Source organism: Eubalaena glacialis, chromosome 7 (assembly GCF_028564815.1).
Source record: "Eubalaena glacialis isolate mEubGla1 chromosome 7, mEubGla1.1.hap2.+ XY, whole genome shotgun sequence".
NCBI lineage: Eukaryota > Metazoa > Chordata > Mammalia > Artiodactyla > Balaenidae > Eubalaena > Eubalaena glacialis.
In genome coordinates this window covers 72675573-72698788 of record NC_083722.1, presented here as the reverse complement: position 1 = coordinate 72698788, position 23216 = coordinate 72675573, and the positions used below count along the sequence as shown (strand labels likewise).

The following is a 23216-nucleotide window of genomic DNA, read 5'->3' as shown; positions in this document are numbered from 1 at the left end:
CATCCCCAAGAAGATCATTTACCATAGTCTTAATTTCTAGTAAAGTGATAATTAGATCTGGAGGTGTGGTCTGATTCAGTTTCATTTTTTTTAGCAGTAACATAGACAGTGTTGTGTTTCTCCATCTGGAGGCATGTAATGTCTGGTTGTTTCTCTTTTTGTAATGGATAGTTGATGTTCAATGCCTAGAGTCATCTTATCTTTAAAGTTGTAAAACTTACCAGGTGGCAGTATTCTAATTTTGAAAAAGATTAGAATGTAGATATTCTAATGTGAAGGTATAGATCCTTACTGTTATTCAGATTATTCCTTGTTAGAGACTGTTTTTCTGTCATTCCTTCTTTATTTATTAGCTGGAATACTTTTCTAAAGAGAAACTTTACTCTTCAGCAATTGGAAAGGCAGAATGAATTCTTGATTCTTTCTCTGTTAACAGATTTATTTAGTTTTTAATGTCCATTTGCAGACAAATCCACGCAGCCCTATTTTAATTTGTTTAATGGTTGCTTTCAAACTATTTCTCAGATTTCTAATAGAGATAATTCTCTTCAGCTCCAGTATCTGAATCATTTGTTAAGGAAGCAGTTTCTCTATGAATAATAAGTAAACTCTTTAAGAAAGCAGTTCTGTAAGTGATGCATTCCTGGATCTAGTCCTGTACTATCAGAAGCCCATGAAAGAGCAACCCCTTCTTTAGAAAGGGGAGACACTCAAATGTCTCTACTTTTATTGTGCTGAAAGAACCAATGGAAAGCTGTCAGCTGTAATAGGGTTGTCCTGGTTAGTTGGTTGCTAATCTGTTGTCTTGCCAGTTAATGCAAACTGCTTGGAATTTCTGACCTACTCCTTCCTCAAAAGAGGTTAGGGAAGGAGGATACTCAAAAACTTAAAAAAAAAAAAAAAATTGGGGGGGGTGAGATTTAAGGAAAAGTTCTGTGTACCAAGGATAAATCAAGGTACAGTTATCTGGGATGGAGGTCCCTCTTATCTATAAATGTTATTTTAAAATCTAACTAGTTCTATTCTAAATTACCTATTTCTGGGCTTTAGTGGACACTTTGCTTAATTTCTTAATTGACATTACTTTAGGAAATGTTTCAGTCTTAGCACAGTAATGAAAAAGTCGTAATAAATAAATATTAGACCTCAGTCAGAAAAAAGCCACACATTCCATTATCCACAGGGCTGTATAGGTCAGAAAACCTGGTCCTTGTCCTCAAGGCATCTAATGCAATGTCTTACCAGCAAAATGACTGGGGCTGTAACAGCAGGTGCACATGATGTATTAGTAACATGTAGGAAGACAGCAATAGCTTCATAGAGGAAGAGACTTGAGGACTGATTCTGGAAGTGATAGTATCAAGCCCATTGAGTGGGTGGTGACATTCTAGAAAGGCTGCAGAGTTAGAAAGAAATGTTGGAGGTGTGGGGAGCATCTGCAGGATAAAACAGGATGACCTGAGGATTAAGAGCATGAGCTCTGGACTCAAACTGCTTAATCCTAGTTAGTGCATGGTAGTGATGATTTAAAAAAAAAATTATAACCATGATTAACATTTATTGATCACTTACTAACAGATTAAGCATAAGCACTCTGCTAAGCTCTTAACATATATACTTCATTTAACCTTCACAAAAACCCTTAGGGCCCATTGTACTCATGAAGAAATTGATCCTTGTATTAGTAGATCACTCAAGACTACATAAAGATGGGATCAAGATTAGAACCCATAGCAGTTTGACTCCACAGCCAACACTCTCAATCACTAAGCTATACTCCTCTCCCTGGAATTAAAATGGAACAAAAGCAAAGTAAATGTTGAATAAAAAATAATGAGGAAAGAAGCATTCAGATTTGTAAAGATTTAACCCTATGGAAATGACTAAGAATAGGCCAAGACAACACCCCCATGTTATGCTTGGGTACTTAGATAAAGAGACATTGGGGAAGGATTTCAAGTAAAGGTAAATAGACGAATTTTACCACATTTGGGACAATAGTAGGCTCTAAGAGAATTACAGGCATTGTTGAATTTGAACAGATGACTTTTAAGCATATGTAAAGTAGATAGACTTTCCATATACTTGAAGAATGGTATAGTAGTTCACTGTCTTTGCATCTGTGGACTACTGTGTGATGTAAAGTATCTTAGGTTTAAGGAAAACGGGATACTTCTTGGAATTGGTAGATCATTTTAACTGGAGTAGATCTTAATGTCATAAAATTTAATGTTTTATGAAGGTGTTGACACTGATTTCTTATACTGCTGAGAGAATATCATACATTTTGTAGAGTGCTATTTTAATTTCCAAATATTTCCAACTCATTTGCACTGAATACTAAAACCAAGTTTTCACTTTTGTTTAAGGTGGGAGACAAATTAACTGATGATTTTCTTCTCTTACAGGCGGAGGTTTGATCTACAGAATCCATCGCGAATGGATCGTAATGTTGAAATGTTTATGAACATTGAAAAAACATTGGTGCAGGTAACTCAGAAAGTTAGATTATTAAAATTTTTTTCCTTTAGTATACTTTCAGTTCTAAGATTGGCTTTATTAGATTGCCAAAAGATCAAAGGAAGAAAAGTTTTCTGAAATCTATTGTTGTATTATTTTTATGGGTTTTTGGGGATTAGAGCTACAAAGAATGACTAAAACTTGTCATTTATAGAATATTTTTTCTTAAACTTTTGGTAAAATAATCTATGATATTTTTCTTTATTAATTTCACCTAATCCATTATTTGAATCTTTCATATTTAATATAAGTATTCTCTCATCCTACTGGTCCCTTGTGTATACAGTCATTTTCTTTGGATTTGTTTCATGGTTGTACCATAAATATAAATCTTATTTCCCCAACTAGATTATAACCTGGAGAAGAGAACACTTAATTTTCTTCTTTTCTTTCTTAGTGTTTTTATTGATAGGTAATTTTTAGTGATCACTGAATTAACCTTCCTGGGGAGAGGCAGCTGGCAATTCTGCTAGGTATTATCATTAACTTAATGCCTGAAACTTCTCTCACAGACTATTAACTTGGAGAAATAACTGAGTGGTTTTTATTTTTTGGTTGATTTTTGGTGATAGTTTGGGGAGTTAATATGCATGTTTTAATCATTGCTATTTATAAGATTAGAAATGGGGGGAAAGAGCTATAATCCACAGTTTTGATATTTTAAGTAACTTAGATGATGAGCCAAAATGGGCATCCCTCCCCGTGTATTCTCCTCCAACCCCCACCTCCCAGGTTAGGTGAAAATGCTGCATTAGACTTAGACTGTTAAGGTAAGTTCAGGTAAATTGACTATGAGGATTAATTTATCAGTATGGTACCTTAATGAAAAAGATAATGAATTTCTCTAGGTCACGAGTCTCAGCAGTGTTTTGTGCAGGTGTACCTAGCTGCAGAGAAGGGATCTGGGAATGGCATTAAGTGGCCTGCTGAACACCTAGGTTTTATATTGAAATAAGACTTTTACATTCTCTACCAAAGTACATCTTCCTATTTTAAGCAGTATGGCTTTGAGTGCCAACTTTTGCCATTAGGGTAAATGCATAAATAATGTGACATTATTTCAAAACCAAAAGAATTTCAAAATCTGTTCTTCTATCCTCAGAGCAATTGTCTGACCAGACCCAACATCTACCTCATTCCAGACATTGATCTGAAGTTGGCTAACAAATTGAAAGATATAATCAAACGACATCAGGTAATATACATGATCACTTCAGAAGCATTGTGTAGTATAAAATTCTTATGAATCTCAGCTATAATACCTTTTGATATCTGTATATATATACATTAAGTGAAAGTTTTCTCTCTTTTGGTTCTTACAGTACCAAGTTTTCTTCTCTCTCCACTCACCTCCAGTTCTTAGCCTAGAATAGCATTTTCCCCCTAGCATTATTGAGATATAATTGACACATAACATGGTGTAAATTTAAGGTGTAGAGTGTGATGATTTGATACATGTATGTATCCTAGAGTAGCATTTAATAAAGTCATTGGTATGGATTCATCGTAATCTTACTATGAAATATGTTTATGTAGAGTTAAAGAGACCAGCATACTGTGCATCATCATAATTATAAAGTCAAACAGAGTGAGAGCTGGTGACACAGTTGTTGGTAGGAGGAGATCAGATACTACCTCAAGTAAACCTGCCTCCCCCCATTATATGTATTGTATTTATATTTGTAGCTTTGAAAAACTGGAAAATTCTGTTTTCCCCATAAGCTTACCATGTCTTGGTTTACATGTACCAGTGCTATATTCTGTCATCTTCACCTCCTTTCTCTAACTTCATTTTAGGTGAAGACCTTGCATATTTATGCATGTGTAGGTCTGTGACTACATATGTGGCTAAACTGTAAGCAGGCTTTTGTCATGGTAAAGTAGCTGAGGATACTCAGAAGATAATTTTTTGAAATATAATCATTTGAATGACAGTTTTACCAATTCTTAGAATTAGTTGAGAAGCCTCATGAAATATCTGTCTTTTTTCTGCTGCAAGAGAAATTGCTGGTTAAATTATGTTTTAGCATCTAGTAAAATATCTTCCAAGTTCTCAAAGCAAATATTTCTAATATTGGGTTGGCCAATAAGTTCATTCGGGTTTTTGGTAAGATGGTACAGAAAAATCCGAACGAACTTTTTGGCCAACCCAGTACTTCTTAAAATTGGAGATTTAGTACAGTCTTTTTCCTACATATAACATCTGTACCAAAGAGAAGGGTAATAGGATTGTGCCTTCAGTTCAAGCAATCTGAAGTCCACTTCCTTTTTTTACTAGCATTTGACTTTGAACAAATCACTTAACCTTTTCTCTTTTAGACTATCTCTTTATTGGAGTGACTGTCAAGTATAGCTTAATTACAGGTGGAATGTTAGAGGGTATAAGTGGAACAAGTTAACCAGCTGGTTGTTGATTTCAAGCTGAAATTATATACTCTTATTGCTACCAAATCATCCTGGGAAAAGTTTATGTATTTTCCTACAATTTATACTGAACATTTATTGCTGTCATATTTCTTAAGAAATCTGACTTAGTGATTATTTTCTAGGGGTAACCTCCAGTGAGATATAAAGATCTTCCCGGTTTCATAGAATGTTAGGGAAGAGATTCTAAAAGCTAATAATAATATCATTATTGAATACTGATGATCAGGCGTTTGCTCAAGCATTTAAAATGCATTAATAACTCCATTGAGCACTTACAGTGTGCCTGTCACTGTTATTAGCTCATTGTGTCTATTAACTTAGTCCTAACAAAATTCTTGTGAAATAGGTTTTATTGTTACCAGTCTATTTCACAGAAGACACTGAAGCACAAAAAAATTAGATACTTGCCCATGTCATGTTAAGTAGTATATGGTGGAGCTAAGGTGCAAACCCAGGCCTGTCTGATGGACTCCAGAGGCCAAAGTCCTCAACAGTGTGCTCTTCTGACTGTTGCCTCGCACATTAGATGTCGACATCCCCTTTTCAGCCTCTCCTCTGGCTGTTAAAAGTGTGCTCAAACACTTCTAGTGATTAAGCATTCCTTGCCTTATTTGGTAGCTACTTCATCTTTATTTATTTATTTTTTTTCTTAATCTTTAGATAGCCCTAAATATAAGAAGCTTAGAGTTTTCCTGCAGCTGAAAATAGCATTATTATGTTTTTCTAATTATAGTATTTAGTAAATATTCATTGTCAAAGACAAAAATTAGGTAATATGTTAATGTGCTACTTACACCTGATTTTAAGACTTCTCATCATTCTTATGGTCTCTAGAATGAGCACTTTTGTGTCTGAATGACTTCCAAGTCATATTCTAGACTGTATGTAGTATAGCTGTGGCCTAGCTAGAACTTGACTTTAGCATTCTAACATTGACTTAAAACAACAGACACATACATACATGCTAGAGTGAAGTCAAATGTCTATCCTGTATGTATGTAGCCTTAGGTTATGTCTCATGGCCATAAACTTGCATTGATTTACTTCAAGTAATATTGATAATTTGTGATGACTTTGGAGTAACTTTCAGAATTAGTTGGAGGTATTCAAATTACTGATAAGGTTAGCCAGAGAGAGAGAGAGATTCAAAGAGAATTAGCTGGGGACTTCCCTGGGAGTCCAGTGGTTGAGACTTTGCCTTCTGTGCAGGGGGTATGGGTTTGATGCCTGGTTCCGGGAGCTAAGATCCCACATGCCTCATGGCCAAAAAACCAAAACATAAAAAACAGAAGCAATATTGTAAAAAATTCAATAAAAATTTTTAAAAAAATGGTCCACATCAAAAAAAGTCTTTAAAAAAAAAGCAACAAAGAAAATTAGCTAAGAGGTATTTGTATTATTTTCCTATTCAACGATGTAAACTGTGTCTATGGATAATTTATTTTTGTTTTTTTCTTGTTAATCAACATCCCTTTCCTTGACTAAAAATAATGAAAATATTATAGTTTTAAAATACTGCTCTCAAAAAAATATAAAAGGTAGAATAATGCCTTTATAATTCTTAGGCAGTTTGCATCTGGCGAGACGTCTCATAGTTTGTTTGCTATATGTTTTATTTTTACATTACTTCTTCATTTGCTTTCCAGGGGACATTTACTGATGAGAAGTCAAAAGCTTCCCACCACATTTATCCGTATCCTTCCTCACAAGAGGATGGTAAGTTAGTTTTTGGTTATGAACTGATAAACTGATACTTTACTAGATTTTAAATTATATTAGCAGAGGTTTAAACAATATAACCAGCTTTAAAAAAATAAGAGACTTTCAAATATTAAATAAATATCATAGATGATTTAAATTTATAGTTTTTTTTTTTTTTTTGCTGAGTTAGGCTTAGCAAACTAATTCTGTGATGTCCAGTTTTCTGATCATTAGACTTATTTCTTTGTTGGTAATCACTATCTGGGTGTTAAGTCTAGGCAAGCCTTACACATTATATGTTAACTATGTTAATGTTCGCTGTATCTCTTGTGTTCTGAAAATTAAGAGAAATTGCAAGACAGAAGAACATTTCTTGGGAAGATTGGCTTACTGACTGTCTAAACAGGGCCCCTCAGCAATATTTTTTAATTAATTAATTAATTAATTAATATTATTTATTTATTTTTTATTGGTCTCAGGCAGCCAGCTCTTGGTTTCATTGAATTTCTCTAATGCTTTGCTCTTTTCTATTTGATTGATTGCCACTCTGATCTTTTATTTCCTTTCTGCTGCCTACTTTGGATTTAATTGTTGTTCTTTTTTTTTTTTTAATTAATTAATTTTTGGCTGTGTTGGGTCTTCGTTGCTGTGCGCGGGCTTTCTCTAGTTGCGGAGAGGGGGAGCTACTCTTCTTTGAGGTGTGCGGGCTTCTCATTGCGGTGGCTACTCTTGTTGCGGAGCACAGGCTCTAGATGCGTGGGTTTCAGTAGTTGTGGCGTGTGGGCTCAGTAGTTGTGGCTCATGGGCTCTAGAGCACAGGCTTAGCAGTTGTGGTGCATGGGCTTAGTTGCTCCATGGCATGTGGGATCTTGCTGGACCAGGGCTCGAGCCCATGTCCGCTGCATTGGCAGACGGATTCTTAACCACTGCACCACTAGGGAAGCCCTCAGCAATATTTTAGTTTGGTGAATTTATAATGGTTCAGATTCTGATCTTCAACTCTGCTATCATAAAAGTTGATTTTGTCATTGGCCAGAGTTCATTAGATCTGTGGAAACTGATTTGTGCTAACCATTCTTTCAAGGGTTGGAAAATTGGGAAACAAACTATGAATTAACTAACACGGTTAATTAATTTAGATTGAGAAATAGATCTCTTATAGGGATCAAGTCTTGTAAGCACAACATATCCATGTAGGACATCTATATAAGAAGCCAAATTATATCAGATTTGAATGGCTAATTATCTGATGCTGAGTGTTTTTTCCTGACCAGTGCAGTTTTGCTAGAAGTCAATAACAAAAAGATTACAAGATTATCCCTGATGCTTGAAAATTAAGAAATATATTGCCATATAGTCCTTGGGTCAAAGAAGAAATTACAATGGAAATAGAATATCTTTGGAGCTGAATAATTATGAAATGAATAATAAAGTACGAGAACATTAAATTTTGTAGGATGCAGCTGAAGCTATGCCCAGAGGGAAATTTATATCTTTAAATGCATATATTAGGAAAAAAGAAAGACTGAAAAATCAATGGTCCATAAGAAATTTATCTCAAGAAATTAGAAAACAACAGCAAGTTAAACCTAAAGGAAGAAGGAAATAAATAGTAAAGATAAATGCAAAACTTTATGAAGTAGAAAATAATACAATAGCAAGGTGATCAGCAATCTCAGAAATGGTTCTTAGAAAAAACTAATAAGGCTGTTAAAGTCATGCTGCAAATAAGCGAGAAAAAGAGAAAGAATAATGTCAAGAATGGAAGGGGGACATCACTACAGATCCAACAGATATTACAAACAGTTGTAAGAGGTTAGGTTGGTTGGTTGCTTGCTTGCTTGCTTGTGTGTTTGGTGTCAAATCTAAGAAACTATTGCCTAATCCAGTGTCATTGAAGTTTTACAACTGTCTTTTCTTCCAAGAGTTTTATAGTTTTAGCTGTGACATTTAAGTCTTTTCATCATCAGTGTTGATGCTGAAAGCTTGATTTTATTTGTAACAGTCACAATTTTAGCTCTGTGATTATGATGCTTTTATAAAGTGTGAAACTTCACTCTGCCTTCAGTGTTTAACTGGTGGTTTCTCAGATTTTATCCTGTTAGGTAATAACAATTGGTTTCCACTAGATGGAGGTGGTGAATAGCTGTTTATGATAGCCTTCTGTTGCTGGCTGACTCTTTTTCACTAATAAGGCTGGTATAAAACATCTAGGTTGTGAACTTTTTGGAAAAAAAATTGCCTTTTAACAAAAGATGTGAACTGTAATTGTTACATTTAGATACTTAATGATTCCTTATTCATGCTGGCTTTGTTTTTCTCCTTTGTTGAAGTACAGCCTCGATTACTATATAGTAATGCTTGCTTGGTATTGCTATCAGTAGTAATTATTAGGAGATGGCATTTAAATTTTACTTTTAATATATTGGAAGTTATTTTTTAATGTAAAATGTGATTCTTCACACTATAGGATTTACCTTAGAATAACTGGCTGTCAAGTAAATGTTGACTCTCAACGAAGCTCTGTGTTGGGCTCCGTACAGGTACTGTTTTAGATGAGTGTGCAGATGATAACAGTACCAGCCACAACACATTACAGATCATGTTGTAAAACCCTTGCAGATGCGGTATACCTTTTATGAAGATTAGTTAAGTTTAAAATAAAAGGTGACATTTAAGATATTAGTAATATTTTGAGTATGGCATGCTAGAAGGGGGTACAAATTAAGCAAAAGCATAGAGGCAGTAAATTATGAAATTTGAGGAGAAGCAAATGGCAAAGTTTGGCTGTGTGTCTTAGATAGTGGGAAATAAGTGGGTAGGTGAGAGGACCTGAGTCTGGTTTAAAGAGGCTTGTTTTTATTTGGTGGATGAGGGAGAGGGTAGACAAATTTTGATGATTTTGGTGAAGAGAAGCGTGCAACTATGGCTGTAGTAGGAAAATTTTCCTGGGAGCTGATTTCTGGGATACCAGATACAAGGAGACTGGTTAGAGAACAGGACCCATTGGGAAGCTCTGAATTAAATTGCTGAGTGAGGAGGTATGTTAATCATTGGATGGGATAAATTCATATATCAGGAGAGCAAAGGAGATAGGTGGCAAACCAGGATGGTCCATATCTTAATAGTCAAGGGAAAATAAGGAAAGGAAAGCATTTCCAAACAAATGAGGTGGGCAATGGAATTTTTCTACAAAGAAATCAAAGTGAAGCCTAAGACAGGGCATTTGGTCAGTCAGGAAATAATTTGGGAATGAAATTTCAGTAACTTGGAAATGAGAGCAAGTTGTAGAGTTGGTGGAATATCGCTGGTTTCCCAGGATGTATGGCAGGGAAAAGAAAGTGGAGGATGGCACCCACCAGACAGTTTGGGTTTTGTCTTTCAGTGGTGGCTTTACAGTGTATTTCTGGGCAGAGCAAAAGTAAATTGAAGCACATAGTTGAGTTGAGACCTGGTAGGGATAAAGGGCTTGGTTTAAGAACATAGGTTGAATTACTGGTTTTAGCAGAAGGAATATGTAGTTCCTCAGAGAAGAAAATAAGTGAAGAGAATTCTTAAAAATTGACATACTGTTTAGAAGAGGAAAACAGACTAAATCTTGTTCAAAATAAATTATTTAGATGGACAGATAAGTCCCTTCGGTTTTCTTATCTGTTCTTAATTCTGTTTTCTTTTTGTTCATCTGACTTGATAATTTTAAATGGCCAGGTTTTAAAAAATTTTTATTTTATATTGGAGTATAGGTGATTAACAATGTTGTGTTAGTTTCAGGTATACAGAAAAGTGATTCAGTTATACATATACATGTATCTTCAAATGACCAGTGTTTGTGTTTGCTGTTTATTTCTTCTGATTGGCCAGGTCTGATGTTGAACCCCTCTAGAGAATTTTTCAGTTTTGATATTATATTCTTCAACTCCAGAATTTCTGTTTGGTTCTTTTTTATAGTTTCAGTCTCTTTGTTGATGTTCTTAATATTGTTCATATATTGTTTTCCTAATTTTGTTTAGTTGTTTAACTGTGTTCTCTTGTAGTACCTTGAGCCTCTTTAAAATGGTTATTTTGAATTTGTCAGGTAATCCATAGATCTTTGTTTTTTTAGGGTTGGCTTTTGAGATTCATTTTATTCCTTTGATTGGGCCATTTTCCCTTTCTGTGTCTTGTTATTTTCTGCTGTGTTTATTTATTCATTTGTTTGTTGGCTGCGTTGGGTCTTCGTTGCGGTGCATGGGCTTCTCGTTGTGGTGGCTTCTCTTGTTGCGGAGCACGGCTCTAGGTGCACGAGCTTCAGTGTTTGTGGCATGCGGGCTCAGTAGTTGTGGCTCGTGGTCTCTAGAGCGCAGCCTCAATAGTTGTAGCGCACGGGCTTAACTGCTCCATGGCATGTGGGATCTTCCTGGACCAGGGCTCAAACCCGTGTTCCCTGCATTGGCAGGCGGATTCTTTTTTTTTTTTTTTTTTTTTAATTATTTATTTTATTTTTGGCTGCGTTGGGTCTTCGTTTCTGTGCGAGGGCCTTCTCTAGTTGTGGCAAGCGGGGGCACTCTTCATCGCGGTGCGCGGACCTCTCACTGTTGCGGTCTCTCTTGTTGCGGAGCACAGGCTCCAGACGCGCAGGCTCAGCAATTGTGGCTCACGGGCCCAGTTGCTCCGCGGCATGTGGGATCTTCCCAGACCAGGGCTCGAACCCGTGTCCCCTGCATTGGCAGGCAGATTCTCAACCACTGCGCCACCAGGGAAGCCCGGCAGGCGGATTCTTAACCACTGCACCACCACAGAAGTCCCTTCTGCTGTGTTTGTTTTGTACGTTCGAAAAAACAGCCACATCTCCCAGTCTTTATGGTCTGGCTTTGTACAGGGGAAGACCTTCACCAATCAGCTCAGCTTGAGATCCTGGCATCCCTCAAACAATTTCTGGGCTTGAGTATGTAATTTCTCTGTTAGAGAGGTTTGCTGTTTCCTCTTTCAGGAACTTATAATCTCTTGCTCTCTCTAGTGTCTGGCTGCTGTACCACAAGTTTCCTGTTGCTGCAACAAGCCACTGAGTGAACCCTCTTTGATCTCTGGAGTGCCCAGGCTTCCAGATTATGCTGGTTCCCCATCAGCACTCTGAGTTAGTTAAGACAGAAACCTGTCCCTTGGGCAGCCCACCTAAAAGCCAGAACATTGGATGTTTATTCCCTCTAATTTTTCCCTACCAAGGAAGAAGTTGGGTTCTGTGTGCTTTCTCCTGATCACAGCAAGCTGAGCCAGCCATCTGTGGCACTGTGGTTCTCTGGTGCTACAGTAAACCTCTGAGCTCTTTTTTCTTCTCTGTGACCACCACACATCCAAAATATGCCAGTTCCATTAGTGTTCCAAGTCAGGTGAGACAAAGTAGTCCCTTGGTAGCCCCCTGAAAAGTAGGAACATTGAACACACAACCGCTCTTCTTTTCAGCCCAAGGGAGAAGCTGAGAGCTGAGCTTTTCCTCCTGATCCTGCTGAGCTCTGCTGGCTTGGGGGAATTGTAATTGTGGTTGATATGAAATGACTTTTCTTACTGTTTCAATGCAGCTGTTCTCGGCTTTGAGCTTACCTGGGGTAGTGCGACTTCTTAATTGGTTTCCGGGCTTTTTGGATGGTATATTGTTAAGTCGTCTCTGGTGGAACAAAGTCTGAGCCTTCCTATCTGTCACTTTGCTGACATCACTTCCTGTGTGTTATTCCCTTTTATGGTCAAATAACATTCCATTGTATGAATATACTACCTTTTGTTTAGCCAATGGAAAGTTGATGGACATTTATTTATAATAATAATGCCATTATGTTTATTTATGCACAAGTTAGTGCGTGGACTTACGTTTCCAATTCTCTTATGTTTATACCTAGACAATGAATTGCTGAGTCATACTGGCAACTCTATGTTAAACATTTTGAGATACTGCCAACCTGTTTCCCAAAGTGGTTGTACCATTTTACAGTCCCATCAGCATTGTATGAAGATACCAATTTTGCTACATCCTCATCAACACTCTTTATTTCCTGATTTTTAATATTAGCCTTTCTAGTGAGTGTCAGACAGTATCTCTTTGTGATTTTGATTTGCATTTCTCTAATTGTTAATGAGTTCCAAGTATCTTTGCATGTGCTTTTTGGACATTTGTATATCTTCTTTGGAGAAATGTCTATTCAGGTCCTTTGCCTATTTTTTGTTGGATTATTTGTCTTTTTATTGTTAGTTGCAAGAGCTGTTTATATATTCTGAGTTTGGACTAAATTTTACTTGAAAATTACGGTTTTTTAAACTGATTCTGTGTAACTTATTGTCATCTCCGGGAATAGTGTGAATTCACATCTCTAACTTTTAGTTATTTCTGCTACTGGGAAAATTTTCAAAGACAGTCAGTGTCACAATCTTTATAAAAGTCAGCTGTAGAAAGGATAGATATCCTTTTTTCTTTACCTCCTAAAGCTGCACAACCTTTGAGATAGATTTTGTATTCTATGTAAAAGACAGCTCTTACTAGAGAGTCTCAGTATATTTTATTTATACAGAGCGAGTTCTGAAAGGCCCACTGGCCTTTTCACTTATTCCTTGGCCATCTTGGGATATCAGGTTAAGGAACAGGGCCTGATTTCTTTCAAGATAGTAAGGTGAGCAGTTGGATACTTAAAAAAGGGCATAGGCGTGTGGGCTTCATGGCTTCAGTCAGTGAAGGTGGGGCTATTTCATGTTGAAATTGGCAATGAGAAGCCAATTTTACTTGGCTGATTTCACTTAGTTTTTCTATTTTGCTATTATGTGAGCTTCAAGGGGCTTACCTCATCATTTCCCTTTTAGTACTAGAAACAAGTTTTCTAAGCTAAATTTAGACTATCAAAGGAATCATAAGTACTGAAATGGAGATGTGATTTAACTGTGATTAAATCAACAAGAATCATGTGATTATATAAATTTGCACCTATCTTTGGTAAGGAAACTTGAAATCAGAATATCTACATTATGTGATCATATTGTTTACACTCTTGTTGGGAGGACTATATTAACAGATAGGAAGTCATTAAAGAATAATAAAAATAGTATTACTGTTAAAACCTTTGATGTAGCACTATAAAGTGCTATAGGACACCAGAGAAAGTGGATCTGGAGGAAAAAGAGTAGTTGGTAAAACTTTCATCAAGGAGATGAAGCATGACTTACACCTTGAACGATGCATAGTAATTGCAAAGCTTCACAGAAAAAGGGAGGAGAGGTTCTGTATGGGAAATGAGGCAGTAAAGAATATAGTGATATTGATTTGGATGGATCTGGAGACAAATAGGCAGGTGGATGGGAGGGGAGAGTATTTTAAATACTAAAGTAGACAGTTGGTTTTGTCAAGAGCGATGGATAATAGGCCTAGAATCTAGTAAGTCTGAATACACGGCTGAAAAACTTCCCCTTAGTATGGCAGATAACATTCAATTAGGAGGAAAGATTTTTGGGAGGAGCTTACTAGCAAACCAAAAACTCTAGGTAAAAGTTAAGTCTAAGTAATAGTTTATTCATTTGTTTTGTCAGATTGACTAAAGTTTTTTCTTTTTCCTTTTCAGAAGAGTGGTTGAGACCTGTGATGAGAAAAGACAAGCAGGTGTTAGTGCATTGGGGGTTTTACCCAGACAGGTAATGTTGATATGTCCTTACATCTGGTATAAAGAGTTTTGTCAGTGCAAGCCAGAGTTATTTATATATAGTTTCGCTTTCTGAATAGGGACAATTTTGTTGATTTGTTTTAGTCATTGAACTCACTTCTTTTGAGTATTCTCTTACTGACTTTCTTATTTATTAAGTTACAGAGTTCAATGAAGTCACAGGCTTTATTTATCTTAAACTGATATGTTTGCTGTGTTTGCCAAAACAGTCCTTCAGTATGGTATTAGACTGCTAATTTAGATTTGTTTCCTCTAAGAAATGAATTTTTCTTCCGGGTATTTTATGACTGGTTAGTTTTATTTTATTTATTTATTTATTTTTAAATACTTATGCCATTCTATTACGGATGAAATTATGTCTAAAATGAAGTATATATCATAACTCATACCGTGTTTTAGTATCTAAATGTGAATAAAGAATATTATAAACAAGAACAAATGTCAGTGAAAATGGTGGTTCTTGTTTAATTAAACTTATGCCTGCATAGGGGGCATTTAGGAATAAGGATAACCTTTCATGTACTTCATCTTCTTAAACCTACGGTAGAGCTGTTTAAGTGTTCATTTCACTATTTTCAAGTGGAGAGACTCTCCGTTTTGGGTTTTTCATGTCAGACCAGTCTTCTTTCATCTGTATCCACATCCACTTCTAGCCATATCATATTATTGGAAGCAAATCCCAAACATATCATTTCAATATTTCAGTAATAAGTATTTCAGTATGTATTTCTGAAAGATAAGGACTCATTAAAAAAAAAAAAAAAGCACAATACCACTGTCAAACCTAAAAAATTTAACAGAATTCCTTAATGTCAAATATCAAGTCATTGTTGTCATATGATATATTTGATTGATTGATAAGATTGATATTTGTTGGAATTAGAATTTAAACACATCTTGTGATTAGTTGATATGTTTCTTAAGTATTTTTCAGTTTATAGGTTCTCCCTGTGGGGAAGCCCACCCCTCCTTACAGTGTATTACTTAAGAAACCAGGTTGTTTGTCCTGCAGAGTTTACCACAGTGTGGAATTTTTTATGGCATCACTGTGGTGTATTTGAACATGTTTCTCCATTCTCTGGAGTTGATCAGAATCTATTTCAGTTTAGGGAAGGAACAAGACTTGCATAGGTGTGTGTTCTTCATCAGGAGACATATAATGTCTGGTTATGTGTTGTTTTGAAGTTAATCTATTTGAGTGACTTTATTTTACTTATAAATATATTTTTTGAGGAAGAAATACGTCTTTAGATATCTTCAAGTTTTTAAGAATATATTCACAGTTTTCATACAAGTTGACTTAATTAGAACCAAATCAAGTCAGCTTGCTTATCAACCTTTTTTGAACCATAATTGACCACTTTACATGAACTAACATTTTTTTTTAATTAATAATATTTAAGTAAATACTTTCTAGAGAACATTTCTTATCTCGAGGCTTTAGGTATTCATGTCACTATTAAAACAAACTTTTCAGTATCATAGGAACTATTACAGGAACTCAGCTTGCCTTTGAAACACTTCGGTGGAAACTCAAATTTATGACAAACTACATAAAGTATAGGATTGAAATGAATTTTATAGTAACACATTATAAGACATGTTAGCTTGTTTGCTAGCCTTTTATGTATCAAATAAACTATAATGGCTAGCTCATGTCCTACCTTCTCAAGGGGCCTTGTTAGTTCACTTTCTTAACTATAGTTTGTGCCCTCACTTCTTATTGTAACATTTTCTTGTCAAGACTTAAAGAATATAAGGTTTTTAATTTTTTTACTCACCATTGCAGTCTTTACCTGGGTAGTTAATTAATTGGCAAAGGAACTTTTTTTCACCAGCTCATGTTTAGATGTTCCTAGAAAACTTACCAGAGTACTGTTAATAGGTCTGTTGAGCTGTACTTGTTCCAAATGCTTTTCAGCTGACTTCTGAGAAGTGGCTAAAGGAAGCCAATGCTTGTTACTATACTTATATTTCATTTAGATATCACTTAGCTTTATAATAATTTATTGGCCAGTATAGGAGCGTTGATAAAGTTTTAATTTGGTAGGTAATTTTATGCTTATTTCAAAATTGTGGAGTAGGGGGAGTGATTTATATCAGTGAGTTGGATTTCACTGATAAGAGAACCATTGAGCAAAGACATGTGAAGATAGGAGGGAGTGAGCTAGATGGATATCTGGGTAATGAGGAGCATATGTAAAGGGCATGATGTGGCCACCGTCTGATATTCAAAGCATACCACTAAAGCCCATGTGGGTCGAATATAACATGAGTGAGGGGAGAGTACTAGGAGATGAGGTCATAGGACCAGATCATGAAGCCTTGGCAAACCACTGTACGGATTTTGACTTTAACTCTGAGTTCGGTGGGAGCTGGAAGGTTTTGAACAGTGAGTGGTGTGGACTGACTTAGTTTTTAAAAGGATTGCTCTGGTTGCTGTGTGAAAAATGGACTCCCAGGGGCTTTGGGTCAACATGGAAGGGTGAGAAGTTATATAGATCCTAAACATATTTTGAAGGTGGAAGTGGTAGAAGTTGTTGATAGTTTGATTATAGGATGTAATTGAGAGTGAAGTCAAGGATATCTTGCAAGGATTTTGGCCACAACAACTGGAAAAGTGGAATTGGCATTTCCTGAGAGGAGGATGATTGGCTAGATCACATTGTTGGAGTTGGGATGGCATTATATGTTGAATTTTGAGTGTATCAGTATTAGGTTTGAAAGCTTTATTAGACACGTAATGAGAGATGTGGAATTGGCAGTTGAATTTGTGAGTGCAGAATTCAGAGAATAGGGCAGGTATGAGATTTCAAGTCATCAGTATATGTTTGAAGGCATAGAACTGCATGAGATGATCACCAAGAGAATGAATAAGTAAGAGGATTGTTCCAAAAACTGAAACTTGGGGCCTTCCAGTGTTGAAGAGGTTTGGGAGGAGAGGAGAAACTGGCAGTGGAGACTGAAGAGAGAGGCTTGTGACTAGAAGGAATGCCAGATGATAGTACTGTCTTAGAGGACAAATAAGGGAAATGCTTTGAGGAGTGATCAACATGTTGAAATTCTGTGGACTGAGGCTTTTAAACTTTGGGTTTTACGATGTGAAGGTTACTGTAGACCTCTGCAGAAGAGTTTTCTTGTCAGAGTGTTAGAGATAAAAGTATGTGATAATTTGCTATTACTGGATCCTAATAGTATTTCTAAAATGTATTTTTACCTCTTGATCAAAGTCTTTTTAGTGAATGAATTTGGGTTCTAATTTGTTTTTCCTTTTTTCATTTTCTTTACAGCTATGATACTTGGGTCCATAGTAATGATGTTGATGCGGAAATTGAAGATCCACCAATTCCAGAAAAGCCATGGAAGGTGAAAGATCCTTTTTAAAACAAAATTTATTCTTACATAACTTAATAGCCCTTCTTAGCTGTTCTCAACAACAATGTTTTAAAGAGATAGAATGATGATTCTTCCTTTCTTGTCATCCTATTAAGAGATACCTATGGTCATGAAGACCTCATTATCCAGGTCTTAGATCATATATCTGCAGTGATGTTTGAGGAGACCCCAAAGGAAAGTTAGATTGTGGTTTGAGATAGTTGAGAGTGTTAGGAGTGAAGTTGGACATCGTTGATGATGTCATTTAGGAAGGCTGGAAGCAGTGCCTGCGTGGCTTTTATTATGATACAGACTTCTCTTACTAATCATTTCTATTATAATGGTTTCAACTTTTAACGTGGAAATAATTTTGAAAGTGCAGGAATAATACAAAACAAAGTAGTGTTTTATACTCTTATTCCAGATTCCCGTTGTTAATTATTATTATTATTATTATTATTTTTTAACTTCTGAACTCTTTTTTTTTTTTTAATTTTATTTATTTATTTATTTATGGCTGTGTTGGGTCTTCATTTCTGTGTGAGGGCTTTCTCCAGTTGCGGCAAGCGGGGGCCACTCTTCATCGCGGTGCGCTGGCCTGTCACTATCGCGGCCTCTCTTGTTGCGGAACACAGGCTCCAGACGCGCAGGCTCAGTAATTGTGGCTCACGGGCCTAGTTGCTCCGCGGCATGTGGGATCCTCCCAGACCAGGGCTCGAACCCGTGTCCCTTGCATTGGCAGGCAGATTCTCAACCACTGCGCCACCAGGGAAGCCCGTTAATTATTATTTTGAAAAAATATTTATATATTCATTTTTATTTGGTTGCGCCAGGTCTTAGTTGTGGCTCGTGGGCTCCTTAGTTACAGCACTCGGGGTCCTTAGTTGCAGCAGGTGGGCTCCTCAGTTGTGGCCTGCGGGCTCCTTAGTTGTGGCATGTGAGCTCCTTAGTTGTGGAATGCAAACTCTTAGTTAGCGGCATGCGTGTGGGATCTAGTTCCCTGACCAGGTATCGAAACCCGGCCCCCTGCATTGGGAGCGCAGAGTCTTAACCACTGCACCACCAGGGAAGTACCCCCTGTTGTTAATTATTGAAATAATTTATTACCTGATACAGGGCCCATATTCCATTTTCACCAATTGTCCCACTGATATAATAAGCTTTATACTTAGTTTTTCCCCTGATCCAGGATCCAGTTCAGGATCACACACTGCATTTAGTTGTCACATCTCTTTAGTCTACTTTAATCTGGAACTTTCAGGCCTTCTTTTTTCTTCAATGACATTGGCATTTTTGAAATATATAGGTCAGTTGTTGTTTTAGAATGTCCCTGAATTTTAGTTCGTGTATTTCCTTCTTATTATATTCATGCTATGTATTTTTGGCTGCAGTACTCCATAACTAATATTGTGTCCTTCTCAGTGCATCATATTGGCAGCCTCATATTGTCCATTTTTCCCATTATGACTCATAGTTTGATCATTTGTGAAGGTACTGTCTGCCTGGTTTTCCCACTGTAACATTACCATTTTTCTCATTGACATTTAAAATATTTTATAGGGAAATACTTTGAAACTACATAAATATACTTTTTTCATTGAATTTGTGTCTGAAGGTTTGCTCATCCATTAATAATTTCTGTGACTGAATTAAGTTATTACTGGTGCTTTTCTAGTTCTATCCATTCCATCTGTGCTTGCAGTTGGCATTTTGCAGCAGGGACAAGCTTTCCCTTCTCCCTTTATGTGTGTCTGTGGTCTATGCATTCACAAAGCAGTGACATTACTACCATTCTTCATTTTGATGAATGATCTAAATTTGGCCAGTGGGAACGCCTTTAAGCCACCTCCTGTGACCTTTTGGCATTATTTGATGCATTTTTGCATACCTCCTACCTTCTGGGACAAAAAGATGTTCCAAACTCCTTTTTTTTTTTTTTTTTAAATTTTTGTTTATTTTTGGCTGCGTTGGGTCTTTGTTGCTGCGCGCGGGCTTTCTCTAGTTGCAGTGAGCGGGGGCTACTCTTTGTTTCCGTGTGTGGGCTTCTCCTCGGGCTCCAGGTGCACGGGCTTCAGCAGTTGTGGCTCACGGGCTCTAGAGCGCAGGCTCAGTAGTTGTGGTTCACGGGCTTAGTTGCTCCACGGCATGTGGGATCTTCCCGGACCAGGGCTTGAACCCGTGTCCCCTGCATTGGCAGGCAGATTCTTAACCACTGCGCCACCAGGGAAGGCCCCCAAACTCCTTTGTAATTTTCCCATCCCAGTCCCAGAATCAGTATTTTTACAGCGAGCTCTGCTCCTTTCCATGGGTGATTTTACATGATTTTTATTGACTTGTATATTGTGTAAGGAGCACTTAAATTGGATCAAAATGTTAGATTTTAGACCTGGTTCAACCTATTTCTAATTGTGTGACTTTCAGGAAGACAGCCTTTGAGCTTTAGATTCCATATGAGGAAAATGGGATTAACCAAAATTAGTCTTTTTTTTTTTTTTTTAAAAGACACTTTTTATTTGGAAATAACTTCAAACTTACAGAAAAGTTGCAAGAAAAAGAATAGTACATGGCATACCTGTATATCCTTTATCCAGATTTGCCTGTTAACATTTTACTCCCATTTTGATTTATCATTTATAGTCTGTATCTGTTTATAAATATGTTTTTTCTGAATCATTTGAGATAAAGATGCATATATAATGGGCCTTTACTCCAGTAAGTGTGTGTTTACTAGGAATAAGAAATTCTCATACATAAGTACAGTAATCAAGTTCATTAAATTTAACATTGACACAATATTTTAGTCTACTATCCATATTCCAGTGTTGCCACTTGACCCAGTAATTTTTTTTAAATTAATTTTTATTGGAGTATTGTTGATTTACAATGTTGTGTTAGTTTCTGCTGTACAGCAAAGTGAATCAGTTATACATAGACATATATCTACTCTTTTTAGACTCTGTTCCCGTATAGGTCATTATAGAGTATTGAGTAAAGTTCCCTGTGCTATACAGTAGGTTCTTATTAGTTTTCTGTTTTATATATAGTAGTGTGTATATGTCAATCCCAATCTCCCAATTTATACCCCCCGCTTTCCCCTTGGTAACCATAAGTTTGTTTTCTACATCTGTGACTCTATTTCTATTTTCTAAATAGGTTCATTTGTACCATTTTTTTAGATTCCACATATAAGTGATATCATATGATACGTTTGTCTTTCTCTCCCTGATTTACTTCACTCAGTATGACAATCTCTAGATCCATCCATGTTGCTGCGAATGGCATTATTTCATTCTTTTTTATGGCTGAGTAGTATTGCATTGTATGTATGTACCACATCTTCTTTATCCATTTCTCTGTCAATGGACATTTCATTGCTTCCATGTCCTGGCTTTTGTGAATAGTGCTGCAATGAACATTGGGGTACATATATCTTTTCGAATTATGGTTTTCTCTGGATATATGCCCAGGAGTGGGATTGCTAGATCATATGGTAGTTCTATTTTTAGTTTTTTAAGGAACCTCCATACTGTTCTCCATAGTGGCTGTACCAATTTACATTCCCACCCACCGTGTAGGAGGGTTCCCTTTTCTCCACATCCTCTCCAGCATTTATTGTTTGTAGATTTTTTGATGATGGCCTTTCTGACTCGTGTGAGGTGATGCCTCATTATAGCTTTGATTTCCATTTCTCTGATAATTAGTGATGTTGAACATCTTTTCATGTGCTTTTTGTCGATCTGAATGTCTTCTTTGGAGAAATGTCTATTTAGATCTTCTGCCCATTTTGGGGGCTTTTTTTTTTTTGACATAGAGCTACATGAGCTGTTTGTATATTTTGGAGATTAATCCCTTGTCGGTCACTTCGCTTGCAGATTTTTTTCTCCCATTCTGTGGGTTGTCTTTTCGTTTTGCTTATGGTTTCCTTTACTATGCAAAAGCTTTTAAGTTTAATTAGGTCCCATTTGTTTAATTTTGTTTTTGTTTTCATTACTCAAGGAGGTGGATCCAAAAAGATCTTGCTGCAATTTATATTGGAGAGTTTTTCTGCCTATGTTTTCCTCTAAGAGTTTTATAGTACCCAGTCTTACATTTAAGTCTTTAATCCATTTTGATTAAAATGTTTTTTATAACATTTTTTGGGGAATTCCTTGGCAGTCCAGTGGTTAGGACTTGGCGCTTTCAATGCTGGGGCCACGTTCAATCCCTGATTGGGGAACTAAGATCCCACGTGCTGCGCAGCCAAAACAAAACAAAAAAACCCATTTTTTTCCTATTACATAATTCTGTCTAATACCAGGTATTGAATTCCTCTGTCATGTCACTTTGGTTTCCTTTAATCTGTAACATTACCACAGTGTTTCCTTGCCTTTTACCATGTTTTTGAATTTCAGAAGAATACTTCTCATTTGGAATTTCTGATCTTTCCTTGTGGTTGATTCAGTCTGTGCAGTCTACTTAGAATGCTGCATGAGCGATGTGTCCTTCTCAGGGCATCATATTGGCAGGCATGCTGTGTCCATCTGCTCCTCACTGGTGATCTTTTTTTTAAAAAAAATATTTATTTATTTGGCTGTGCCAGGTCTTAGTTGCAGCACGTGGGATCTTCGTTGTGTCATGTGGGATCTTTAGTTGTGGCGTGTGAACTCTTAGTTGCGGCATGTGGGATTTAGTTCCCTGACCAGGGATCAAATCCAGGCCCTGTACATTGGGAGCATGGAGTCTTAACAACTGGACCACCAGGGAAGTCCCTCCTCACTGCTGATCTTAATCACCCAGTTAAGGTGTTCTGTGATGGCTCCACTGTATGGTTACTTTTCCCCTCCATTTGCAACTTATAAACAATTTGTGAAAGATTCTTTAGACCATGGAGATATCCTCCTTCTCATCAAAATCCTCCGTCACCCAGGTTTAGCATCCACTTAGAATTCTTGCCTGAACCAGTCTTTTCTTTGATGATTACACAGCGATACTTTTCTACTCCAGCCCTTCCCTCCACATTTACCAGTTGGCTTTCAGAGTTCTCCTGTAAGCAAGAACCCTTCCTTTTCCCTCTTTTACTTATTTATTTATCTGTCTGTTGTCAGTGTGAATTCATGGAATTGTAATTTTTCAGTGGTCAGTAATTCATTACTTCATTATTTTGTGCTGAAGTTGTTTCATATTTGGCTACTGGGAGCCCCTTCAGGCTGGCTTGTCATCCTTGTTGTTTTTTTTTTAAGATTTTTTTTGATGTGGACCATTTTTAAAGTCTTTATTGAATTTGTTACAGTATTGCTTCTGTTTTATGTTCTGGTGTTTTTGGCCATGAGGCATGTGGGATCTTAGCTCCCCGACCAGGGATCGAACCCGCACCCCCTGCATTGGAAGGCGAAGTTTTAACCGCTTGACTGCCAGGGAAGTCCTTGGCTTGTCATCCTTGTGATGCACTTGTCATTTTTGAGCACCTCCTTTAGGGCATAGCAAGATGTTCCAGGTTCATTTAGTACCTTCCATTCCTCATGCCTAGAATCAGCTGTTTCT

The 23216-nt window shown here is 36.7% G+C and overlaps 1 protein-coding gene across 3 annotated transcripts in view; it reads left to right on the top strand.

Annotated features, from left to right (window-relative positions):
- SMARCC1 (SWI/SNF related, matrix associated, actin dependent regulator of chromatin subfamily c member 1) overlaps nt 1-23216 on the top strand; it is a 181105-nt gene that overhangs the window by 40194 nt on the left and 117695 nt on the right. For all 3 annotated transcript variants that reach the window (XM_061196677.1, XM_061196678.1, XM_061196679.1), the window contains exons 4-8: nt 2409-2490; nt 3623-3715; nt 6594-6663; nt 14223-14292; nt 17612-17687. In XM_061196677.1, the coding sequence (XP_061052660.1) occupies nt 2409-2490; nt 3623-3715; nt 6594-6663; nt 14223-14292; nt 17612-17687 (391 nt within the window). The remainder of the gene's footprint in view (nt 1-2408; nt 2491-3622; nt 3716-6593; nt 6664-14222; nt 14293-17611; nt 17688-23216) is intronic.